The following is a 25,025-nucleotide window of genomic DNA, read 5'->3' as shown; positions in this document are numbered from 1 at the left end:
TGTTGTGGTTGATTTTTCGTTGAGTTGAGACTGGCCTAGTTCCACGATAGGCGCTATCACGACGGATTTAGTTTGGTCGTGACACTCCAATAATTTCACATGACTAAATCTAACAATGGACTATCATAGTTCTAAAATGAATCACGAAAATTAACGGAGTGTCACACTAAATATCTTATAAAGAAATTGTTGTAGTTGGTTATTATTAAAGGCAGGTTTGGGACTCCTTTAATTTGAAACAAGGTATATATTTGGAGTAAAAGAACGGAATTCATTCAACAAGAAATAATAAATAAAATAAAAATACAACATACTCATACGAAAACACATATTTTTCGTAATAGTAACACCTTAGACTATTTGCATCTTTTGGAGTTTATCATATCCAGCACATATTTATTCAGATTCCAGAACAATAGATAGTCACTTGTATTCTTTACCTTACACATGACACAAAGCTTAAAACGGAGCAAGTAAAAATAAAAAGACCACAAAAATTGTATTTATGAATTCGACCGATTATTTGTGTAAAATCATTTTTATCATATGAGATTCAAATCCTGGGATAGCATCTCATTGTAATATCATAATGATTATGTGCCGTTCGACATTGCCTACACTCTGAACCTCTGTTATTGCAATTTGCATCAGATTTGCAGAGGTTGTAACATCCTTTTTTATTAGTAAGATCTGGTACTAGAATTTGCTCAATCACCTTTTCTTCTAAAGGTAAGTCTCGCACCGCCATCGCCCCAGTGTTTGAATGAACTGCATAATATATAATCAATCAAATTAATATAAGTAGAGATACATAATTATACAAAGAATTAACCTAAATAGCTATATAACCTACAAGGGGCGGATCTAGTGTTAGGATAGCGAGTTCATCTGATCAACTCAGTACTTGCGATTCAGAGTATATATTTGTGTAAAAAGTCACTAAAATTATAAAATATAATAGATAAAAGTCCATAACATAAAAGATTTAATGAATTTAATGCTAAAAACCTTAAAAATTATAGAGTTTAAAATCGGGTCCACCTCTCTAACAGATTACTAAAAATAACCAACGAAAATTTAATATAAATATAATTTATATAATATGTGTATAATAATATAAGTTTATAGTCAAAATATAATTTATGTATAATAATTAACAAAAAGTAAACAATAAATTCAGCTGGCTATTTATCTAAAGATATATATATATATATATATATATAAGTGACTAAGGGATGATGAAGTTACTCACCAGTTAGTGCCACAAGGAGAACACAATAAAAGAAAGCGAACTTGTGAGCCATTTTAACAGAGTTTGGAGTAGCTGATTGCGAGAAGAGATCCACAAATAAAAAATTACAAATAGATACTAAAAGATTACATATATATATATATATATATATATATATATATATATATATATAGGTTTTTAAAAATTTCTTAAATATATGAAAATATATATCTTAAAACCTATATTATCCATTGCTAGTGTCCCATGTGCATTCTCTCTCCGGCGGCTAAAATATATAAAGCAGCCAAGGATGAATAGTTTTTATTATAAAGAATTAGTTGTTTGATACAAGATTATTCATTATTGTAGCACACAATATTTTATTTATATAAAATGCACTAGTTGCTCAAGTGAAAGACCGCCTATAGTCAAAGAATTGAAAGTGCTTTAGGCACTTCTGTAGAGAAAGTCATAAAATACATTAAAATACATATTTTAACGGCGGCTTTTCTTTGATCTATCACACGAGGAGAGCTACAATGTCGAGTGCGGATTCAGTTAAACTCAATTTTTACTTTAAATATTGTATTTATTTGAAAAATACATTAAATATGTATAAATTATTAATTTAAAGTCTAGTAACTTAAGCCGATAAAAATCTCGAGCCTATAAGCTTGAAATTTTGATTTCCACCTATGATTGATTATATTTTATTTGAGTGGAGGCTTTTCTTTGATCAATTACAGGTGCGGAGCTAGAGTGCGGAGAGCGGGTTCAGCCGAATCCAGTAACTTTGGTTCGAATATTGTATTTGTCTTAAAAATTCAAAGATATATATACATTATTAATTTAAAATGCAGTAACTTAACAGTAACTTAAGACGATTGAAATCTCGAACCCATAAACTTGAAATCTTGATTCCGCCTCTGATTTATTATATTTTATTTTAGTGGTGGTTTTACTATGGAAGCACCTAAGAAGATTGACTTTTAATAACAAATAAAGATACTATATTGTAAGGACACTAGCAGTAAATAGAAAAGGTTTTTAGATAGATATATTTTTATATTTTTACAACTTTAAGAGGCGTTATATATGTCCTTTCATCAATCAAGAAAATCCACTCCCACAATTAATTAGCTCTTCTTCTACTCCAAACTCTTGTTAACATGGCTAAGAAGTGCCTATCTCACAAGCTCTATTTCGTTTTTTATGTTCTCTTTGTGGTACTAACAGGTTAGTAACTTCATCTTCTTTTATTCCCTTGGTAAAGTAATCTAAAAATTTATTTATACTGACGACAATGTATACTCGTTATAATGCAGTTCATTCGTTTTGGTCCTCAAACACTCGAGCAATGGCTTTGCGAAACCTACCTTTTGAAGTAGAGGTTATTGAAAAGATTCTGCTACCAAACAGTCTTACATATACTCAACGTTGTTGGGACCGTTGTGAAATTAATTTTGATTGCAGAAAATTGCCAGGTTGTGGGTATTGTAGACGGCAGAGTTCTAAATCGCCGTTTAAGAGATGCTTGACTCCACGTTGACCGATTTGAATCTCATATGTTATAAAAGTTTTTAACTATTATTGCATTTTTACTCTAATTTCCAGCTCCTTCTCCTTTTGACCTTTGTGTCACTTGTAAGATATAAAGTACGCAGGGATAAGCCGTACAACTTTTTGTAAGTGAGGTCGTATTTATATAAAAAAAAAAATAATAAGTATTATTTAATATCATTTTCCAACAAGTAATTGAGAGCCTTTGCACAATGATTTGGTTGAATATTATTTGCAAATGGAGTTATAGGTATGATTCCACTTAGCCTCAAATTTTACAAAAATGCTCATTCAAAGATGTTTAAAAGAAGAATATCTAGGTCCAACCTCAAACTTAGGGGTGTACAAAGGAAACCGACAAATCGCACTAACCCGATAATTCGAGTCAAACCGAGAAAAAAACTTGACTATGCTTTGGTTTGATTTGGTGGTGTTGGAAAAACAACCCACTATAAATTGGTTTGGTTTTGTTTTAACTAAAGAAAGTCAAACCGAAACCAAACCAAACCGACATTACATATATAGAAATTTTAGATATATTTAATATATAAATATACTTATTGTGATGTAATTTATAAATTTTTCTTAATTTTTTTTATAATTTTATCTTTTTAAGATATTATTTCAAGGTTAGATTTAGAACTTTTGAATGTTCCAATAAGTTTTATAATCATTAATATTAGTAACTTAAATAATGCTAACAAAAGCCCAAAATCTCAAACCAAAATCAAATCAATATTAATGCTAACAAAAGACATTCAATTCAATACTATGAACCACAATATATTGAATATCTATTTTTTGTTTTGCAATAATTTAGATAAAAATGCATAACCTATTTTTATTTTTTCTTTAGCGTTTAGTCATGTAATTAATACTCCCTTATTAATCTACTTATTTTAGCATGACTTAGTACTTTTAGATTATGTTTATTTTTATTATGGCTTTTTAATTGGCAATATTTATATTACATAATTTTATTATTTCTATTGTTGAATATTTTAGAATAATTCCATGACACATCTCATATTTTGTATTATTTTCTTGGAAAATACCTTATATAGTTGTATCTTACTAGGATTAACGAAATATTTTGAGCACAAATTATATATTTTGTGCTACAAAGATTTTACCCGGAAAAAAACTTGAATAACCCGAGAACCCGAAAAAATCGAGATTGAAAAACCCGAGTTATATTTGTTTGGTTTGGTCTTTAAATTTAATAACCCTACACAATTGGTTTGGTTTGATAATTGCAAAATCCGAACCAACCCGACCTATATCACCCCTACTCAAACCTACAATCTTTACTAAGGTCAAATATGAGCTTGATAAGTGAACCAAGAAGTACTCTTCGCCAATAAGCGCTATCATCATTATATAGTTACTTTTGCAGAATATTAGTGGAAGCAACAATATTAGGTGATTTATTCTCATCTATTCAAACTTTGATGGACAGATATTCGATACATATGTTGATGGAACGTAATAGATACCTTATGGAATTAGTCGTAGACTATTTCGTGTGAGAGATTCAAATTGGTCATTTCCAGGACCAAGCATCTGATGTTAGATCTTATTATCCTTTTGCTTACTAATTACTATAGTGCAATCGATATATTGCGTACAAACTGAACCTGGAAAACTCTGGCAAAACGAATGAGTTGTGCAACATTTGCCATAAGATTTCCCATTGGTAAGATCTGGGATTAGAATCAGCTCAATCATCTGAACTTCTGAAGATAGGTCGCAGAGCCATCACTAGAGTGTTTGAGGACCAAGATCATTGAACTGCATAACATAACATAACATGATCCATCAAATTAGAAGAATTATCCTAAATATTGCTCACCAAATCCTATAAACTAAGGATTCGGCGGACAAGGACCGAACTGCCTTCGTCAAAAAATTATATTATGCAAGGTCTGCAAGGTCCGAACTCCTTTTATCGATCGATCAGTCAAGATGGTTTTTGGACGCTAATATAATGGTGTTTTATATTTAGAATAACTAAACTAATGATAATCTTCCTTATTTTATTTGGAATCTTAAGTAGCTCAATTCTCATCTTTACTATGTGAGACAACCCTCTGTTCAAGACCTAGAGGGTGTTTGGATTGGCTTTTAAGCTGGCCAAATCAGCTTTTAAGCTCTTTTTAGATTTTTCAGTGTTTGATAAAGTTAAAAGTGTTTAAAATAAGCCAAAAGCAATAAGTTGGGCAACCCCAACTTATTGCTTTTTGGCTTAAAAGTTATTTCTCAGAAAAAACCACCTTTTTAAGCCAATCCAAACGGGCTCCTATTCAAGATCAAGATCGATATTTTCTGGATCATGTCTAACCTTGATCCAGAAGGAGATTGGCTAAGACAGGAAGCTCGGGCTGACGAGCGCAAAACACAATACAAATCGATGCTCGCTAGCCAAAGATAGTATAGTATGATTGTTGTCTCCACAAGGATTGGATTTAAACAATGCTCTAGTAATTCCTGGTTTAACTGCTATTCAGGATGATCAAAACTTGATTGGAATGACTACGAACTACGATTAACTACTAAAGTAAAGCAATTGGCAATTGACGGCAAAGACATAGAGATTAGCAGAGCTGGTTTCTTATCAATGTGAGAAATAAGGGTTTTGACACGATAGGTGCAAGATTATTATTCTATATATGATACTGTTATATTTCACTTTTGAGGTTCTATTGATTCTCACGAATTCAAGAATTTGATTAGCTTATACTTCCGATTCAGACTCCTCTCTCGATTAAATCTAAATCTTTCAAATAAACTAATGTGAAGTGCGGTGAAACTTAAGAATCTATTGATAGGAATGATCTAAGAGAAACTTCTCGAGAATATGTCTCAATCTTAATTTAAACGGTAACTCAAAAAGCTCTCTGGATTACTTCAAAGAATCACCAAAATAAACTAAGGCATACGCTGTAATAATATTTAATAAGATGTTCCTCTTCCGATTAAACACTATAAAGAATAAAATCACAACTATATTAAAGTTCCTCCAATAAATTCAAGCAATTAAACAGTGGTCAAATCCATAAGTAATAACCAAGTCACCAAATTATTTCAAACTCTAAGATAAACTACTCCATAGAGATATGGAGAAAGCCATCACAAAAAGAGTTAAAGAATAAGAAAGCTTCAATCTAACGTTACAATCCAAACTCCCGTATTGAATTGATGGAAAGATGATGAAATCATGTGTCTTGTAGCCTCCAATGCTCTTCATAAGCTTCCCCAGTCAAAAGTCCTCCAAAAATCATATTTTTGGTGTATTTATAACGTGCAGGAACGGGTCCGGATATATGAAACTACCCTTTCCAAGCTGAAACAGGAAAAATAATCTGAGAATTTTGTATACGCGCGTCTCGCCTAGCGCCGCACCATGCGGTGCACTAGTGGGGATGTTCATAGAGCAGTTTCTGACAGGTGGCAGTATATTACATTGTCGCACCGCCCCATGCGACACAACAGTAGGCTTTTTATAGAGTATTTCGTTTTCTTTACTTTTTGACATCCAGACTTGGCTCCCGACCCCCGAGCGATCCCTGTTAAATTTTTTATGGGCTTTTACTCAGACTTCAAAGCTCCAACTTGTTCAATTTAGCTCCCGATTATCTTTTTAACTCGGAATCACTTCTTGCAAGGCATAAAATACATAATAAAGTACAATTCACTATCATATAAACTCAAACACAAATAAAATATAGTAATTAGAGTGTAAACTATGACTAAAACACGGGTTTCTAGCGGGCCCTCGAGGATCCGCAAATACATATCCTCTTCCGCTCTATGACTCACTCTAATTATCGAACGCACTAGTGAAGGGCCACATATATTGGAAGAGCTTTAGCACTTACACAGGGATAGTCATAAAATACATAATTTTGGCGGATTTTCTTTGATCATAAGTTTTATTTTAATGGACTGGGGCATATGTAGCACGTAGGTGACGGATTCAATTGAATTCATAATTTTCGATGCGGAACATAAATTTATGTGTAAAAATATATAAATCCATAATCTCAAGAATATACTAGATTCAATACTAAAAAACTTAAAAATTAAAGCCATAAAGTTTAAATCTTGAATCCGCCTCTGTAGTAAAGGTTGTACTGTGTAGTGCGGAGACACTTAGCAAGATTGATTGTTTTACTTTGGTTGTAATAATTGGATTTGTTAAGAAATTTTAAAAGGAAAAAAGAATACTTTTAAAATTTATAGTATTAAATATGTTATAATATTTGTGTAACTATTAAACGCTTGAAGCTTGTTATGATTTTAAATATGTCATAATATTTGTATAAATATAAAAATTTCTCGTTAAAATAATACAAACTATTTCGTTCTTTTTAAATATACCAACAAGAAAATAATGTCAAATAAAATTAAATGGAGGAAATAACGAATAAATAATGATTATCTTGGAAGGATTATAGGATAATGATATATTGGTATAGCATAGTCTTATGCGCCGATGTCATAGCCACGGGTCGACACAATCAACTCATCTGCCTAGTTTGATTGCGCACTAAGTTAAGGAAAAAGAAAGAAATGATTTTGGAATTTCGCAATTTTAAATATGTTGTTGTTATAAAATAAAGACTGTAAAGTAAAGACAAGTATAGAGAGAAACTGTTATATTATTCGAGTTCAAACTGATGTACATAATGAACTGAAATTTCTTCTATTTATAGAAGAAAGGAAGCTATTGTGTAAGCTGCTACTATACCAGATATGGATAATCTTTTACTGAGAGCAATGTTTATCCATAACGGAGTACTGAAAGGATAAGCTTATTATACCCGATATGGATAATCTTTTACCGAGGGTAATGTTTATCCATAACTGAGTACTGAAAGGATAAGCTTATTATACCCGGTATGGATAATCTTCTATCGGGGGTAATGTTTATCCATAACTGGGTACTTAAATGATAAGCTTCTTCAGGAAGCTTATTTCCAATAGAGTATTAAATAGATAAACATATTTACGTTGGAGTCTCATATGGATAAGCTTCTTCAGGAAGCTTATTTACAATGGAGTACTAAATGAACATCCATAATATAATATATTTATAACACTCCCCCTTGGATATTCATTAAAAGATAATGTGCCTCACTAAAACCTTACTAGGAAAAACCACGTGGGAAAAAATCCCAGTGAATGAAAAAGAGTACACATATTTAGTAAGACGCATTGCTAGGTGCTTCATTAAAAACCTTATAAGGAAAACCTCATGGGAAAAAACCTTATAAGGGAAAAAGAGTGCATCGCGCATTTTACTCCCCCTGATAAAAACCTTGTTTCAAATATTTGAGTCTCTGCATTCCAATCTTGTATACCATCTTCTAATAAGTTGAAGTTGGCAAAGATTTAGTGAATAAATCTGCTGGATTATCACTTGAACGGATTTGTTGCACATCAATGTCACCACTTTTCTGAAGATCGTGTGTGTAGAATAATTTTGGTGAAATGTGCTTCGTTCTATCTCCTTTTATAAATCCTCTCTTCAATTGGGCTATGCATGCAGCATTGTCTTCGTATAAAATTGTGGGTCTTTTCTCACATTCCAAACCACATTTTTCTCGAATAAAATGAATTATTGATCTCAACCATACGCATTCCCTACTTGCTTCATGAATAGCTATTATCTCAGCGTGATTTGAAGAAGTAGCAACAATAGATTGCTTTGTGGAGCGCCATGATATGATAGTACCTCCATATGTAAATACGTAGCCGGTTTGAGATCGAGCTTTATGGGGATCAGATAAATAACCTGCATCTGCATAACCAACAAGGTCTGCACTATCTTTGTTAGCATAAAACAAACCCATATCAAGAGTTCCCTTTAAATATCGCAATATATGCTTAATCCCGTTCCAATGTCTCCGTGTAGGAGAAGAACTATATCTTGCTAGTAAATTAACAGAAAATGCTATGTCAGGCCTTGTAGCATTAGCAAGATACATTAGTGCACCAATTGTACTGAGATAGGGTACTTCGGGACCAAGGAGTTCCTCGTCCTTTTCTGGAGGTCGGAACAAATCCTTATTCACTTCAAATGATCGAACAACCATTGGTGTACTCATTGGGTGCGCTTTGTCCATGTAAAAGCGTTTTAAGACCCTTTATGTATAGGCAGATTGATGGATAAAGATCCCGTCTGCTAAATGTTCAATTTGCAGACCAAGACAAAGTTTTGTCTTTCCAAGATCTTTCATCTCAAATTCTTTCTTAAGATATTCAATTGCCTTTTGGAGCTCTTCTGGAGTTCCAACAAGATTTATGTCATCAACATAAACAGCAAGTATAACAAATTCTGATGCCATTTTCTTTATAAAAATACATGGACAAATAACATCATTTATGTAACCTTCTTTCAGCAAATATTCACTAAGGCGATTATACCACATGCGCCCAGATTACTTTAAACTGTACAAAGATCTTTGTAATCTGATTGAATACATTTCCTGAGATTTTGCTTCAGGCATTTTAAATCCTTCAGGGATTTTCATATAAATTTCATTATCAAGTGAACCGTACAGATAAGCTGTAACTACATCCATTAGATGTATTTCAAGCTTTTCATGTAGTGCTAAACTGATGAGATATCGAAATGTTATGGCATCCATAACAGGTGAATATGTTTCATCAAAATCGACTCCAGGTCGTTGTGAGAATCCTTGTGCAACAAGGCGAGCTTTGTATCTTTCAACTTCATTTTTATCATTCCTTTTTCGCACAAAAACCCATTTATGACCAACTGGTTTTATACCAGCAGGTGTTTGGACTACTGGTCCAAAGACCTCTCTTTTAGCAAGTGACTTCAATTCCGATTGAATTGCCTCTTGCCATTTTGGCCAATCAGATCTTTGTCGACATTCTTCGACAGATCGAGGTTCAAGATCCTCACTATCTTGCATAATATTAAGTGCAATATTATATGCAAAAATATTATCCACCTCTATTTCAGATCGATTTAAATTAATCCCATCACCGATCGAACTTATTAAAAGTTCCTTACTCACATGAGCTTCGGGCTCATTGATTTCTTCAGGAATCTCAGTACTAATCAGATTTTGGGTCTCTTCAGGAGATCCCTTCATAGTATCGTTTTGATCATTTGTCGATTTTCCTTTTCGAGGATTTCGATCCTTAGAACCCAAAGTCCTACCACGCTTCAGGCGTGCTTTAGGTTCACTATCTCTCATGCTAGTAAATGGTCCTATTGGGACATCAATTCGGATAGGAAAATTCTCTGCTGGGATATGTGACTTAGTTATCCTTTTCAAATCAGTAAATGTGTCTGGCATTTGATTTGCTATATTCTGTAAATGGATGATCTTCTGGACCTCCTGATTACATATAGGGGTACGGGGATCAAAGTGAGATAATAATGAAATTTTCCACACAATTTCTTTTTTTATTTCCTTTTTCTCTCCCCCTAATTGTGGAAAATTTGTTTCATCAAACCGACAATCTACAAATCAAGCAGTAAATAAATCTCTTGCCAATGGTTCAAGATAGCAAATAATAGAGGGTGATTTAAACTAATTGTGGAAAATTTGTTTCATCAAACCGACAATCTACAAATCAAGCAGTAAATAAATCTCTTGTCAATGGTTCAAGATAGCAAATAATAGAGGGTGATTTAAACCCCACATATATTCCTATCATTCTTTGTGGTCCCATCTTACTACGTTGTGGTGGTGCTATTGACACATATACAACACATCCGAAAATTCGTAGATGGGCAATATTTGGTTCATGACCAAAAACTAATTGTGACGGAGAATATTTATTATAATATATCGGTCTGAGACGGATAAGTGATGCTGCATGAAAGATAGCATGGCCCAAGCAGTAGTGGGCAATTTTGTTTTCATAAGTAGTGGTCTTGCTATCAATTGCAGGCGTTTAATAAATGACTCTGCAAGGCCATTTTGAGTATGAACATAAGTTACAGGATGTTCAACTTTTATCACAACGGATAGACAATAATCATCAAAAGCTTGAGATGAGAATTCTCCAGCATTATCAAGGCGAATAGCCTTTATAGGATAATCTGGGAATTGTGCCCTTAATCGAATTATTTGGGCTAATAGCTTTGCAAACGCCAGGTTGCGAGATGATAGTAGGCATACATGAGACCATCTTGAAGATGCATCTATTAGGACCATAAAATATCTAAACAACCCACTTGGTGGGTGAATAGGTCCACATATATCCCCATGTATACGCTCTAAAAAGGCAGGGGATTCAATACCAACCTTCATTGGTGATGGTCTAGTGATCATTTTTCCTTGATAACAAGCATCACAAGAAAATTCGTCATTTGTAAGAATCTTCAAGTTCTTTAATGGATGCCCACTCGAATTTTCAGTAATTCATCTCATCATTATTGATCCGGAATGGCCCAAACGGCCATGCCAAAGCACAAAAGTATTTGAATCCGTAAACTTCTGGTTTACGATAGAGTGTGCTTCAATTGTACTAATTTTTGAATAGTATAAGCCAGAAGATAAAGTTGGTAACTTTTCTACAATGCATTTCTGGCCAGAAATATTCTTTGTAATACAAAGATATTCCCTATTCATTTCATCTATTGTCTCAACATGATACCCATTTCGGCGGATATCTATAAAACTCAACAAGTTTCTTCGGGACTTGGAGGAGAACAATGCATTGTCTATAGTAAGTTTTGTTCCCTTAGACGAAATATTATGGCTCTTCCAGAGCCTTCAATCAAACTTATATTACCAGAAATTGTTGAAACATTTGTTTTTTTCCTTATGCAAATAAGAAAAGTATTTCTGATCGTTGAATATGGCATGAGTTGTTCCACTATCAATAACACAAATATCTTCATGATTTGTCTTTGATCCAAACATAATTTGAGGGTTATCCATATTCTTCAAAATAACATAAATAAAATATATTATAGTAAACATCATTATCAAAGCATAACTTTTATTTATGTACAACAATTACATAACCATACTATCTATTACAAACAACAAAAATTAAAATATTTACATTTCTACAGATTCACTACCGATTACATGACTTGTTTCTCCTTCTGGGAGTGCAAAGTAATCAGCTACATCCAAATGCATGAAGTCTAAATTATCTTCAGAAATAAAATTTGCTTCAGCATTTTTCTCTGTCTTCTTCAGGGAGGCTTGATAAAGCTCAACCAGGTGCTTTGGCGTACGACAGGTACGTGACCAGTGCCCTTTTCCTCCACATCTATAGCATGCATTTTCTACATTTGGCACTTGCACCGCATCATGCTTTTGTTCCTTCCTTTTCCACTGCTGGTGGTGAAGAAGCTTCTTTGGTGCATTATTATTACCATGATTGGGGTTTCTTCTCCGACCACGGCCATGACCACAACTGGGGCCACGGCCTCTTCCACGTTTAGCTTGGTGGAAGTTCGTCTCATTCACTTCAGGGAATGGACAAGAACCAATAGGTCGACTTTCATGATTTTTCATTAATAGCCCATTATGTTGCTCTGCTATAAGAAGATGTGAGATAAGTTCAAAATACTTTTTAAATCCCATCTCTCGATATTGCTGCTGCAGGAGCATATTCGAGGCATGAAAAGTGGTGAAAGTTTTCTCCAACATATCATGATCAGTAATATTATCACCACATAATTTCAATTGGGAAATAATTCTGAACATAGCAGAATTATACTCACTGATAGATTTAAAATCTTGTAGCCTTAGATGAGTCCAATCATAATGTGCCTGTGGAAGAACGACCATCTTCAGGTGGTCATAACTATCTTTCAAATTATTCCACAGTATGACTGGATCTTTAATAGTGAGATATTCCATTTTCAGGTCCTCATCAAGGTGATGGCGTAGGAATATCATTGATTTGGCACGGTCTTGGTTTGATGCCTGATTTTTATCCTTGATGGTGTCTGCTAGACCCATCGCATCAAGATGAATGTCAGCATCAAGCACCCAAGACATGTAGCTTTTGCCCGATATATCCAGGGCTACAAATTCAAGTTTAGAAAGATTTGACATTATTTAGGAAAAGAAAGTTCTTACCTCTAATACTTTCAAAGTATTTGCTCGAGATGTCAGAGTCTCGTGCTGATAACGTGTTATAAAATAAAGACTGTAAAGTAAAGACAAGTATAGAGAGAAACTGTTATATTATTCGAATTCAAACTGATGTACATAATGAACTGAAATTTCTTCTATTTATAGAAGAAAGGAAGCTGTTGTGTAAGCTGCTGCTATACCAGATATGGATAATCTTCTACTAAGAGCAATGTTTATCCATAACGGAGTACTGAAAGGATAAGCTTATTATACCCGATATGGATAATCTTCTATCGGGGGTAATGTTTATCCATAACTGGGTACTGAAAGGATAAGCTTCTTCAGGAAGCTTATTTCCAATAGAGTACTAAATAGATAAACATATTTACGGTGGAGTCCCATATGGATAAGCTTCTTCAGGAAGCTTATTTACAACAGAGTACTAAATGAACATCCATAATATAATATATTTATAACAGTTGTTAGATTTTTATGATTTAAAAAGTATATTATCATAATACGGGATAAAAATAAAAAATTTAAAATTAAATTATTTTTAAATATAAAAATAAATTATTTTTTTCCAAACTTACTAATTAAAAAATAATATTATTATATAAAGTAAAACAGAAAGGGTATTGACTAATATTTAAGTATTAGTTAAGCAGATGATATGAATCGAAGTGAGTGTTAGTATTTATACAGCTGTAGATATCTTTAACAAAATTGCAAAGGAGTGTCTTATCGTACCTGCTCGAAAGTGACGCCAGTCATATTCTTCCATTGGACAAATTTATATTTTCCTTTAAGCCAAAGTTTGATCTATTTAATCAGACGCTAGAAAAATACAAAAAAAAGTTGTTTGATCTATTTGAAGTGAAAGAAAGAATTCAACAAAAAATAATTAATGGAATAGAATTCAATAAGAAATAAAGGAAAGGAAATACAAGTAACATACATAGTCATACACATGATGAAGATCATCATAACATATTAATATGGTAATACCTAAACACACATTTATTTATTCAGAAGAATACAGATAGTAACTTTTATTTTACAAGTGACACAAAGCTTAGAAGGATCAAGTAACAACAACAACATACACAATTTATTTTTGCAAGTGGAGGTTGGGACGGGTAATGCATACACAGACTTTATTTCTATCTTGTGCAGGTAGAAAGTTTGTTTTGATAAGATCATCGGCTATTAGAAGGTGCAACTAACAACAACAATAACAAGAACAACATATCTAGTGTATTTCTATAAATATGGTCTGGAAAGGGTAGTGTGTACAAACCTTAGCCCTACCTTGTGACGGTAGAAAAACTGTTTCTGATAGACTCTCGGCTCACAGAACGATCAAATAAAATAAAAAGGACCATAGAAAACATGGCTTTTATCATCTGAGAATAATTAAAATTGGGTTAATTTGGAGCCATGCAACTCTTAGACGACCTCCAACGCATACTCTTTCGACACTGTGAACACATTTTCTGTACATTGCATTCTGCACTAGATTTGCAAGGGGAGAAACATCTGCCTTTTAATGAGGTAAGATCTGGAATTAGAACCTGCTCAATCATCTGTATCTCTAAAGGTAGGACTCGCATAGCCATCACTTGAATGTTTGATTGAACTGCATAACATGTAAAAATCAAATTGTTACAAGATACATCATCTTTTTACAAGTGGTCGTTCAAAAATAGCTCAATTTTAAAAGTAATCAAAATTTAGCCATTTTTCATGTAAATATAAATTTGAACAAAAATACTGTTCAAAATCCGGAAAAGTAACCAGCATAATATATTGGAGTTCCAGTATAATATACCGATCCAACATAATATACTGGAGTTTGGAGCACCGGTGCTCCAGTCTCAAATATATTATATTGGAGCCAGCAAAGTATACCAGTCCAGCATAATATGCTGAAGTTCATACACAGGTGCACCGAACTCCAGTATATTATGCTGGATCGGTCTCTGTTGCTACAAAATAGTAGCTATTTTTCATTGACTTGGTAAACGCTGGCTATTTTTGAATGACCAATCAGAAAACTGGCTAGACCGAGCTATTTTTACTGTATATAATAGCTCTCACACGCGGGTCTTGGCACTGGGCGGGCTAGGTTGGGTCAGTCTATTATTTTGACCGGCCTTAAAATAATTAGCCCGGCCTTACATGGGCCACAGGCTAGCCCATGCACATTTCCATCTTATATTGTCTTTGATCCAGTAAATGAAGTTTGGAAAGTTGGCATAACTTCTGTGCCTTCCTCTTAATTATTGGGGCAAGTGCACGGATTGACATTTTTTATTTTGAGATTAGTTAGTACTTATTTTGTTCTGAAATTTTAAACTAAAAATCTAAACTTCACAACAATTTAGGACATTTTTTCCTAATAAAGTAAACTAAAAAACTGAAATTCAAGACGCACTGGCTAGTTTCTAAAGAGCAGCCCTTCCCTTTAGAGTGGCTACCTGGTGCCATTTCCACTTAATTATTCCATATGGATGCACAACCCAATAGGTCCTAACCGTTTGGGCTTGGCCCATGTTTGGTGGTGGTAGCCCAGTTCAAGATAAAAGAAAAGAGCATTTTCTATTGTTCACATTTCTGCATGATGAAAATTGACTTGTAGAGATTGTGTAGTTTTTAACTTCCACTTGACTAAAGAGAGATTTTGAATGTGATATGATTTCAGTAGGGACTTGTGCTGTAGTATGGGAATTTTTTTCTTTTCTTGCTGGTTTCATGTTATATATAAAGGGCAGCCCAATATACTAAGCTTTCGCTAATGCAGGGTCCGAAGAAGGGACAAACCCACAAGGTTCTATTGTACGCAGCAGAGGCGGAACCAAGATTTGAACCTTATGGGTTCGGGGTTGTATTCCTTTAAGCTATTGGGTTCTAAATTAATAAGTTGTACATATTCAATGGATTTCTTAAGACAAACACATAGTTTATTCCGGGTCCGAAGAAGGGACAAACCCACAAGGTTCTATTGTACGCAGCAGAGGCGGAACCAAGATTTGAACCTTATGGGTTCGGGGTTGTATTCCTTTAAGCTATTGGGTTCTAAATTAATAAGTTGTACATATTCAATGGATTTCTTAAGACAAACACATAGTTTGAACAAAAGTTACTGGGTTCCGCCGAACCTGTACTCTGCCTCTATCCCTAGTATGCAACCTTACCATGCATTTCTGCAAGAAGCTGTTTCCACGGCTCGAACTCATGACCTTATAGTCACATAACAACAACTTTACCAGTTACGCCAAGATTGTTCTTCTCCATGTTGATACATAGTGCTTACAAAATAAATACTTCGTTGGTTTCTTGTTGTATCTTTTGACTCAAGTGGCGTATTTTTGCATCTGATAATTGTTACTCAGTATCTTACACCATACCAGGAACTTTTCATATTTTTCATACCAGAAATCCTCCCCCCCAAACCACCAAATCAAAAAAAGAAGCACACCAGTAATAGAACAGAAAGAAAGCAGACTACAGATCAATTTGGATTGCAAATTACTGAATGAGATGTACTTTTTTGTGCTCGAAGGGTATATCGTATCTGCACAAGTATCAAATTAAGCTAGACTTACAACTAAGGCACTATAACTTATTACTAAGTCTTAGCACTTGTATTCAGACGCGCTACTTACTTATAAAATCAGTTCAATACTTGATAGTATGTTGAGGCATGGCAGATGAGAGTTTCTCACTTGTTTAGCTACAAACATGTGTGATGAACTAAACGTTTGAGATACATGCACATCCAATTTCATAAACGAACCTTCATGACCTAGTGGTCAACATAACAATATCGACATTTGTCGATAGGCTACCAATATAATTTAATTCCAGTTACATATTTCAATTACGTCTTTCATGACTCTTAGATCTAGAGGATGTTAGGGTTATAGTTAAAGCCATTAATAGAAAGAAAAATCATGTTAGATGACAGATTATTTACCCTATTCCCAAAAAAAATTGGTTTCACTACATATAGAGAGTATTAAGGCTACATTAAAATATGATTTTAGTTACTAAAGCAAGTATCGGTTACAACATATTAAATGCACTAATAATACTAAAAAAAATTACATTTTCAATGTATGTAAGTTAAATTCGAATGAGAAAGATTACCGAACTGCATCCATTGGTCTGACCTTTTTCTTTCAACTTATGAATGATTTATCCACCAAGCAAAACCTCATGAACATAAGCCTTGAGATTTACATTAGATGAACCCTCTTCTTTCATAGCATCCTTAGCCAAATTCCTCCATTTCTTAGCACTCTTTCTTAATTCTTCCCTTTTTTCCCCATCTCCTACCACAATCTCTATACACCTCTCGAACTCATTCCTCTCAATAACGCCTTCATCATTAGTGTTTACCCTAACTCCCGTCTTCCAAACATCTTGAATAAGCTTTGCGTTGCATAATTGATCAGTCCAGAGGGGACATGCCACTACTGGCACCCCCGAAGCCAAGCTCTCAATAGTTGAATTCCAGCCACAGTGAGTCAAGAAACAAGCCAAAGAAGGATGTTGTAAAACCTCCACTTGAGAACACCAAGAAACAGTTTTACCTAACTCTTCCAATTCCTCTTTGCAACTCAATTTTTCAAATGGTTTTTCACCATTTAGTCCATCTCTAATTACCCACAAAAAAGGCCTTTTACACAATACTAATCCTTGAGCAATCTCTTCCATAAGATGATTTGGTATCATAGAATAGCTACCAAATGCTATATATATTACAGATTCTTTAGCCTTAGAATCCAACCACTCAATATAATCCCTTGAATCCTGTCTCATATCAGCTCCAAATGAAGTATCAAAACTATCATTTCCATCAAGAAAAGCTGAAGGAATTAAAGGGCCAATTCCAACCATATTCACATTCTTTAAAACCCTCAAAGCATCAGTTTCTAAAGCATCAAAAGTATTCACAAGCACCCTTTGGTTTATCTCACTATTCATTAACTCGACATGATCTTTCATTGACAGTAATGCCCAATCATTTGAATCAGCAAACACGAACGAAGGCAAATCCCGAGGGAATAACAAAGGCAATCCATGTAGCTCTAAAAATTGATCCTTTGGACAATTCTTGATAGTATCCTCATAACCATTGAAAAAATAGTAGTAAATATCCAATACTGTGGCTGGCTGAATCCAAAGAAACGTCGATGGAACGTTTATGTTCTTGGCTAGTAAACCAACCCAACCAGTCAAGGTCGTGTAAACAATACGTTTAAAGGGGTTACCCTCTTTTGCCCTGGTTTTGACCAAATTGATCACAAACTCCGAACCCTGAGTCCTGAATGAATTATTGAACTCGTGGAAGTTATTCATAGACCCTTTGAAGTTGCCATCAAAACCATCAGAGAAAGGAGCAAATGTTAATCCTTCTATAGTTGGAAGATTTGCGATGCGATTGAAAGCTGTTAGACTTGTGGAGAATGTGACATTCACTCCTAATTTGACTAAACGTTTGGAAAATTGAATGCATGGATTGATGTTTCCTTGTCCTGGAAATGTCACAAGAAGAACATGGCAATCATCTTTCAAAGTTTCCATTTTTGAAGTAAGAGTTGGTTACTGTTGTAAATATTTTTTCTTTCCCTGGAAATGTTGGTTATGTTTGTTAGTAGATTTTAGATGTTATATAGAGAAGATAATCAATAAGTGGAGAATATTGTAATCACTGACCTAATCCAGATAACATCCATACACATTCACTTATGTACTCTATTATCTTTCAATTTGCAAATGTAGCCACAAATTTCCCACAAGTACAAGTTATCTCAATTTCCTGCAATTAGACATTAAATTTTGAAGGTGAAAGATCTGAGAGAGAGACAGTTGGGCCCACAAACGATAGAGAGAGTAGGAAACAGAGAGAATTGCTTTTGTTGTGGTTAAAAATCTATTAACCCGGTTCATTTCATTTGAAGAAAATGATCATACACATATCTCTTGTATTTTATTTACTGATTTGATCATGTGAAAAGGTTCATATAGCTAAAATAACATTTGTAACGGATTATAAAACCATATCTCCCGAGCATATGAGGTGTAAAACTCACAAACTGGACTATAACTTGTCATGATCTTTTTGTACTTTTTCAACTTGGATTTTATTAAGTAAAAACTTAAAGGCGAAACATAAGTAGAATCTTGTACTTGGTAAGACAGAGATACCAAGACCACTAAGCTATGTTCATTTTATTACAAGAAAAACAACAATAACAATACCCAATGTTATCCTACAAGTAGAGTCTAGGGAGGGTAGTTCATACGCAAACCTTAACCCTATCTTGTGCAGATAGAGAGACTGCTTCTGAAAGACTCTCGGAAGCGATAATCGTTTTATTCTCAAGAGATAAAAAGGAAGAAGAGAAGGACCAAAAAAAGAGAAAAGAAAGCTCCATAGATTAAAGACTAAGTTTTAAAACATATTAATAACCTTTAGCAACCTCATCAATAAAAGCCTTCAAATTCTTGTGTGAAGATCCACCTTCCTTCACAGCTTCCCTAGCCAATTCTTTCCATTTCTCAGCATTCTTTCGTAATTCTTCCCCTTTTTCTCCTCCATTCATTACCAATTCAATGCATTTTTTCATTTCTTCACTTTCCACAAAACCATCTTCATTCACATTTACCCTCACTCCACTTTTCCGCACATCTTCAATTTGTTTAGCATTTGTCATTTGATCAGTCCATTGAGGAAATGCGACGACTGGCACTCCACAAGCTAAGTTCTTCAGAATCGAATTCCATCCACAGTGAGAAACAAAACATCCCAAAGATGGATGTTTTAACACTTCAAGTTGTGAACACCACGACACTATTTTTCCTATTTTTTCCAACTCTTCAATACGACCAATTTTTTTCTCGTCTTCTTTGCCTTTTTCATTTTCTTTTATTACCCATAAAAATGGTTTCCCTATATCTATCAACCCTTTTGATATCTCCTCCATTTGACTAACTGATGGATTCATTAAACTCCCAAAGGATATATATAAACAACTGATGAATTTTGCTTTGAGTTTAACCATTCAATATAATCATTTGATTTCTCAAAAAGATCAGCACCAAAAGAAGAATCCAAAGGGTCATTTCCATCCAAGAAAGCAGAAGGAATTAATGGTCCAATTCCATAAAATTTGTAATTTTCTATAGCTTTAAGTGCCTCAAATTCCAATTCATCAAATGTATTCACAAGAATTTTAGGGTTGATTTCAGCATCTAATGTGTCTATTAATTCTATGAAAGGAGGAAGTGCAACACGAAGACTTCCTTTTGCACTTGAGGGAAGTAAAAATGAAGGAAGATCTTGAGTTTTCTATTGTGGAAGCCCTGGAAGTTGAATTAACCAATGATCATTGGATTCATTAAAAATGGATTTTTCATAACCATGAAAGTGAAAATAATTTATGTCCAATATTGTAGCTGGTTGACTCCAAAGAAGAGCAGAAGGGATGTTAACTTGCGACCTCCTGTTGAGACATAATATAATTAAATAATTAAAACTAAGTTTTCTCTAATAATTTCAGCAAGATATTAGAGCAGGTAAGATGTCCAATCCTGAGTTCAAACCTTCACATGTTTGGTCCAAGTAAAGAATTAGGCTCAAACGTGAGAAGGCGTCTAGTGATATAATATACAACAACAAACTCGGTAAAATCTTACATAAAAGGGGTCTGGCAAGGTAGTGTATACGCAAACTTTATCCCTACCTTATGAAAGTGTTGTGACATAATATAACTAAAAAAGGGCAGTTTAGTACACTAAGCTCCCGCTACTAGGAAAGGGCCGGACCACAAGGGTCTAGTGTATGCATTCTTACCCTACATTTCTGCAAAAGACTGTTTTTACTGCTCGAACCCGTGACCTCCTGATCATATGACAACAACTTTACCAGTTACGTCAAATATATATCTCATATAATTAAATATCTCTAATAATTTAAACTTTTAGACTTAATGGTGACACATTACCTCTGCTGCCCAAGGAAGAAAACTGGAGTAAAGAAGGCAAGTTATAGGACGACCATTTTCAGAGCAAGTAAGAATAATTATTTTCACAGTTTCACTTCCACATTTACAAAGTTGTGACATGTAAAATACTGGGGCTTTTGAATGATCAAAAGCATCATCAAATCCATTAGAAAATGGAACAAAATTCAACCCTTTTGGATAACAATGGATTTTTCATCCATAAGTTTTTGGGCGTAGATGCTTGTTGAAACTGTCACTTCTATGCCCATCTTGACAAGATTTTTGGCAATTTGTAGTGCTGGATTAATATGTCCTTGTGCTGGAAATGTTGTTAAAATAATATGAGGCTGCACCATATTTTCTTTAAAAAAAAAAAAACAGCCCATATTTTCTGTGGGGATTGAACCCACGACCACGTGGTTAAACGCTCTACCGCTGTGCTAAGACGGCCTGCACCATATTTTCCTTGCCTAGTTAAAATGATATATGGCCTTGTATTTTTTTTTTTGTATATAATAGAGAGAGAAGAAATATACTTTCTTGGTTGGTTCTGAAGTGGATATTTGATTTGCTAAAGAAATATGTAACACATTTATATATTTTAGCGACCCGACCGGTCATTTTGAGAGTTTTAGCCTCGTTCCCCCATTTACTGGCCCTTTTACATTCTACACCAATTATATGACTTCCCGGGTTAGTTGGTTCGACTCCGGAGAGATTTCAGAGTAAGTTGAGACACTTGATCTCTTAATTGAAAGCTTTAGTTCAAAAAGTTGACCGAATGTCGACTTATGTGTAAATGGCCTCGGATTTAAATTTTTATGGTTTCGTTAGCTCCATTAGGTGATTTTGGACTTAGGAGCATGTCCGGATTGTGATTAGGCTCATAGTGGGATTAGGCTTGAATTGACGAAAGTTGGAATTTTAGAAAGTTTGAACGGGAGTGGCCTTTTTGATATCGAGGTCGGATTGAATTTTTGGAAGTTGGAGTAGGTTCTTGGTGTGAGTTATGACTTGTGTGCAAAATTTGAGGTTAATCAGACGTGATTTGATAGGTTTCGACGTTGTTTGTAGAATTTGAAAATTTCAAAGTTCTTTAGGCTTGAATCCATGTGTAATTCGTGTTTTTGAGGTTACTTGAGGTGATTTGAGGGTTCGACGAAGCTCGTATTGGGATATAAGTCTTGTAGGTATGTTTGGTTAAGGTCCTGTGGGTCTCCGGTTGATTTCAGGTGGTTAAACAGACTTGGATTAAATTAGAAGTGTAGTAGAAGGTTTTCCACTATTGGTGTAATCGCACTTGCGGAGTGGGAGCCGCAGGTGCGTGCCCTCAGAAGCTGGAGGTAAGTCGCAGAAGCTTCCAAGGGAGTGAGGCAGCAGAAGGTCGCATGTGCAATAGTTTTCCCCCACTTGCGTGACCGCAAGTGCGGCAGAAGGGCTGCAGAAACAGATTTGGTCCTGAAGATTGACTCCGCAGAAGCGGAGATTTGTCTCGTAGAAGCGTGTCCGATGGAGCGGAAAATTGGACGCAGATGCGGAGCTAACCGCAGAAGCAGGCTCTAGGGCACACCTATGAGACCACAGAAGCGGTTAAGTTGTCGCAGGTGCGGAAAGCCTGGGCAGAAACTATAAATACGAGACTTCGAGATTTTTCACCATTTTCATCATTTTGAGCTCGGACCTTTGAGATTTTGAGAGGGTTTTTTGAAGACATTACTGAGGTAACCTCCTTGTGTTCATTCTTCTTTAATAATGATGTTCCCCACTAATTTCCCACCTAGTTGGCGTGTTTTTGAGGTAAATTTTGGGGATTTGAGGCTAGGGATTTAGAGAATGAATTTTGTGTATTTGGATGACCATTTAATGCCGGATATTGGTAAATTTGGTATGGTTAGACTCGTGAGTGAATGAGCATTCAGGTCTTGTGACTTTTGTTGGAGTTCAAGACATGGGCTGGGGGCCGGGTTTGAGCCAATATCGGATTTTGGCTATAATTTAGTGTTTTTCTTGTTGAATTGATCCCTTTAGCCTATATTAATTGTATTGTAGTGCTTGTAACTAGATTTGGGACGTTTGGAGACCGATTTGAGAGGAAAGGGCATTTAGGAGTAGAGTTTTACCAAGATTGAGGTAAGTAACACTTTCAAACTAGGTTCTGAGGGTTCAAAACTCTGAATTATGTTTTATGTGATTTGTATTGAGGTGACGCTCATGCCAAGTGACGGGCATGCAGGCGTGCACCGTGAGAATTGTGACCTGGTTGGTTCCATGGCACCGTATATTGACTCTATCTTGTTGATATCCGTGTTTTCATCATGTGGTAAAGTAATTGAGCTGTCAATCATGCTAGATATCATGTTTAGGCTTCATGCCAGTACTGTTGGGACCCATAGCGATTGTTTCTTGCTGTCACGTAACTGATTTTATTGATATTTCGTACTCAATCATATCCATTTATTTCATATCATATCCCAATCTCAGTTGTTATTTATTGGTACATCATATCATTCTTTCGGGCTAGTTTTCATGACATTGTGAGCCTGTAAGTGAAACTGGAGAGATTGATAACTGAGTGAGGCCGAGAGCCTGATTATGAGTGACAGTTATGTGATTGGGCTGCATGCCGTAGTGGTTATACTGATTTGTGATAGTGTTTGGGCTGTAGGAGTCCCTTCAGAGTATGTACATACCCCCAGTGAGCGCAGTTGATATTATGAGGGATGGATCTTCCCTCGACATGGATTTTGTCCGAAGTATTTGATACTTGCAGGTGGATCTTCTCCGCAGGCCGGATTAGCCTTCCTCGGTACTGGGTGACTGATGGTCAGTGATATATATTCCGGGATAGATCTTTGCACCTCGTGTGCAGATCCAGACGCTTCTGATCACGGCGGCTGCTGATTAAGGAGTCAGATCCCGGAGATTATCGAGGTAGCTGCATGGCGTTCGTAGGCCTTGACTCTCATTCATTATCTCTATATGTATTTCAGTTTTTATTCCCTAGACATTGTAGTAGACTATATTTTGGTATAAATGCTCGTGTACTCTGTGACAACCCGATTTTGGGATCGATTGTATCGTATTTTGGATTGTTTCTATTTTCAAAAAGGCTTTTTCTTAAATATTAATTACTTCCGTCTTTATTTTCAAAGTTTTTACTGTATTGAGATGTTAGGTAATGGCTTGCCTAGTCTCATCATCGGCGCCCTCACAACGAGAATTTTGGATCGTAACATATAATATATATATATATATATATATATATATATATATATATAAGGAATTATGTGATGATCTACTTATTGAATGGTGAAGGTTGGCACAATTTTTGTATGGAATGGGGAGTGCAACTATCATTACTTGTGTAATGATAAACAGACCTTTTTGTGTAATAAATGACAAATGATGGACCTTACTCTAGTTTAAAATTAAAGAGATCCTTGGCGTAACTTGTGAAATAGTAACTTCACAAGTTACTATTATGTGACCAGGAGGTTACGAGTTCGAGTTGTAAAAATAATCTCTTGCAGAAATGCAGCCTTAGCTTACTGCGTACGATAGACTTTTGTGGTCCGGCCCTTTCTCGAACCCCGCACATAGCGGGAGCTTAGCGCACCAAACTATATCTTTTTACTCTAGTTTAAAATTGACAATTTTTGAAAGTAAGACATCTATTTTATTTTTGGAATGGAAAAGATAAGCTTTAGATGTATGTAAGATCAAATTTTAGAGCGCACATTTGGTAATTTAGTCGGAATCCTACACTGGTTAGCCAGATGTTGATTTATAAATATTTTCAAGAACCAAATTGGTTACGGTTAGGATTGCAAACTTTAGAATTACGTATTCCAAATTTTCTTCCATGTTCAACTTCATCTTAAATATGCACAAACTTGACTCTTCTCTTTCAGATACCTTGCCTATTCTCTTGCAAAAAACAAAATCTTAAAACTAATGCAGAGGTCTCGAGTTTGAGCTCTGGGTATAAAATTGTTTTTATTAGGGAGTGCTTTACTTTTAATGTAGGACTTTTCAGCACGAATCCAGATTTAGTTATGGTAGAGTAAGTACTCCTTCATCCTTAACTAGAGGTCTCGGGTCCGAGCCCTGCATAAGGAGTTGCCTTTGTTAGGG

The 25,025-nt window shown here is 34.9% G+C and overlaps 1 protein-coding gene and 2 long non-coding RNA genes across 3 annotated transcripts; 1 reads left to right on the top strand and 2 right to left on the bottom strand.

The window, feature by feature from the left end:
• Positions 1-250: 250 nt before the first annotated feature.
• LOC107763570 (uncharacterized) lies at positions 251-1,341 on the bottom strand. The gene is made up of 2 exons (XR_001643066.2): positions 1,253-1,341; positions 251-768 (listed from the first exon to the last, which is right to left on the bottom strand). It is a non-coding gene; the product is annotated as an uncharacterized LOC107763570 (long non-coding RNA).
• Positions 1,342-2,328: 987 nt separating this feature from the next.
• On the top strand, positions 2,329-2,986 carry LOC142174779 (uncharacterized). The gene is made up of 2 exons (XR_012703833.1): positions 2,329-2,467; positions 2,557-2,986. It is a non-coding gene; the product is annotated as an uncharacterized LOC142174779 (long non-coding RNA).
• A 10,889-nt stretch (positions 2,987-13,875) lies between these two features.
• LOC107763568 (UDP-glycosyltransferase 75C1) lies at positions 13,876-21,247 on the bottom strand. Its single transcript, XM_016582054.2, is given in 6 exon segments — positions 13,876-14,515; positions 17,029-18,419; positions 19,358-19,630; positions 19,987-20,236; positions 20,892-21,097; positions 21,100-21,247. Coding segments are annotated over 5 exon segments (2,220 nt in total). The 3' UTR covers positions 13,876-14,515; positions 17,029-17,076.
• Between the last annotated feature and the right edge of the window lie 3,778 nt (positions 21,248-25,025).

The sequence above is a fragment of the Nicotiana tabacum genome, chromosome 20 (assembly GCF_000715075.1).
Source record: "Nicotiana tabacum cultivar K326 chromosome 20, ASM71507v2, whole genome shotgun sequence".
Classification (NCBI taxonomy): Eukaryota; Viridiplantae; Streptophyta; class Magnoliopsida; order Solanales; family Solanaceae; genus Nicotiana; species Nicotiana tabacum.
The sequence above is the reverse complement of the archived record's forward strand: the minus strand, read 5'-3'. Positions and strand labels throughout refer to the sequence as shown.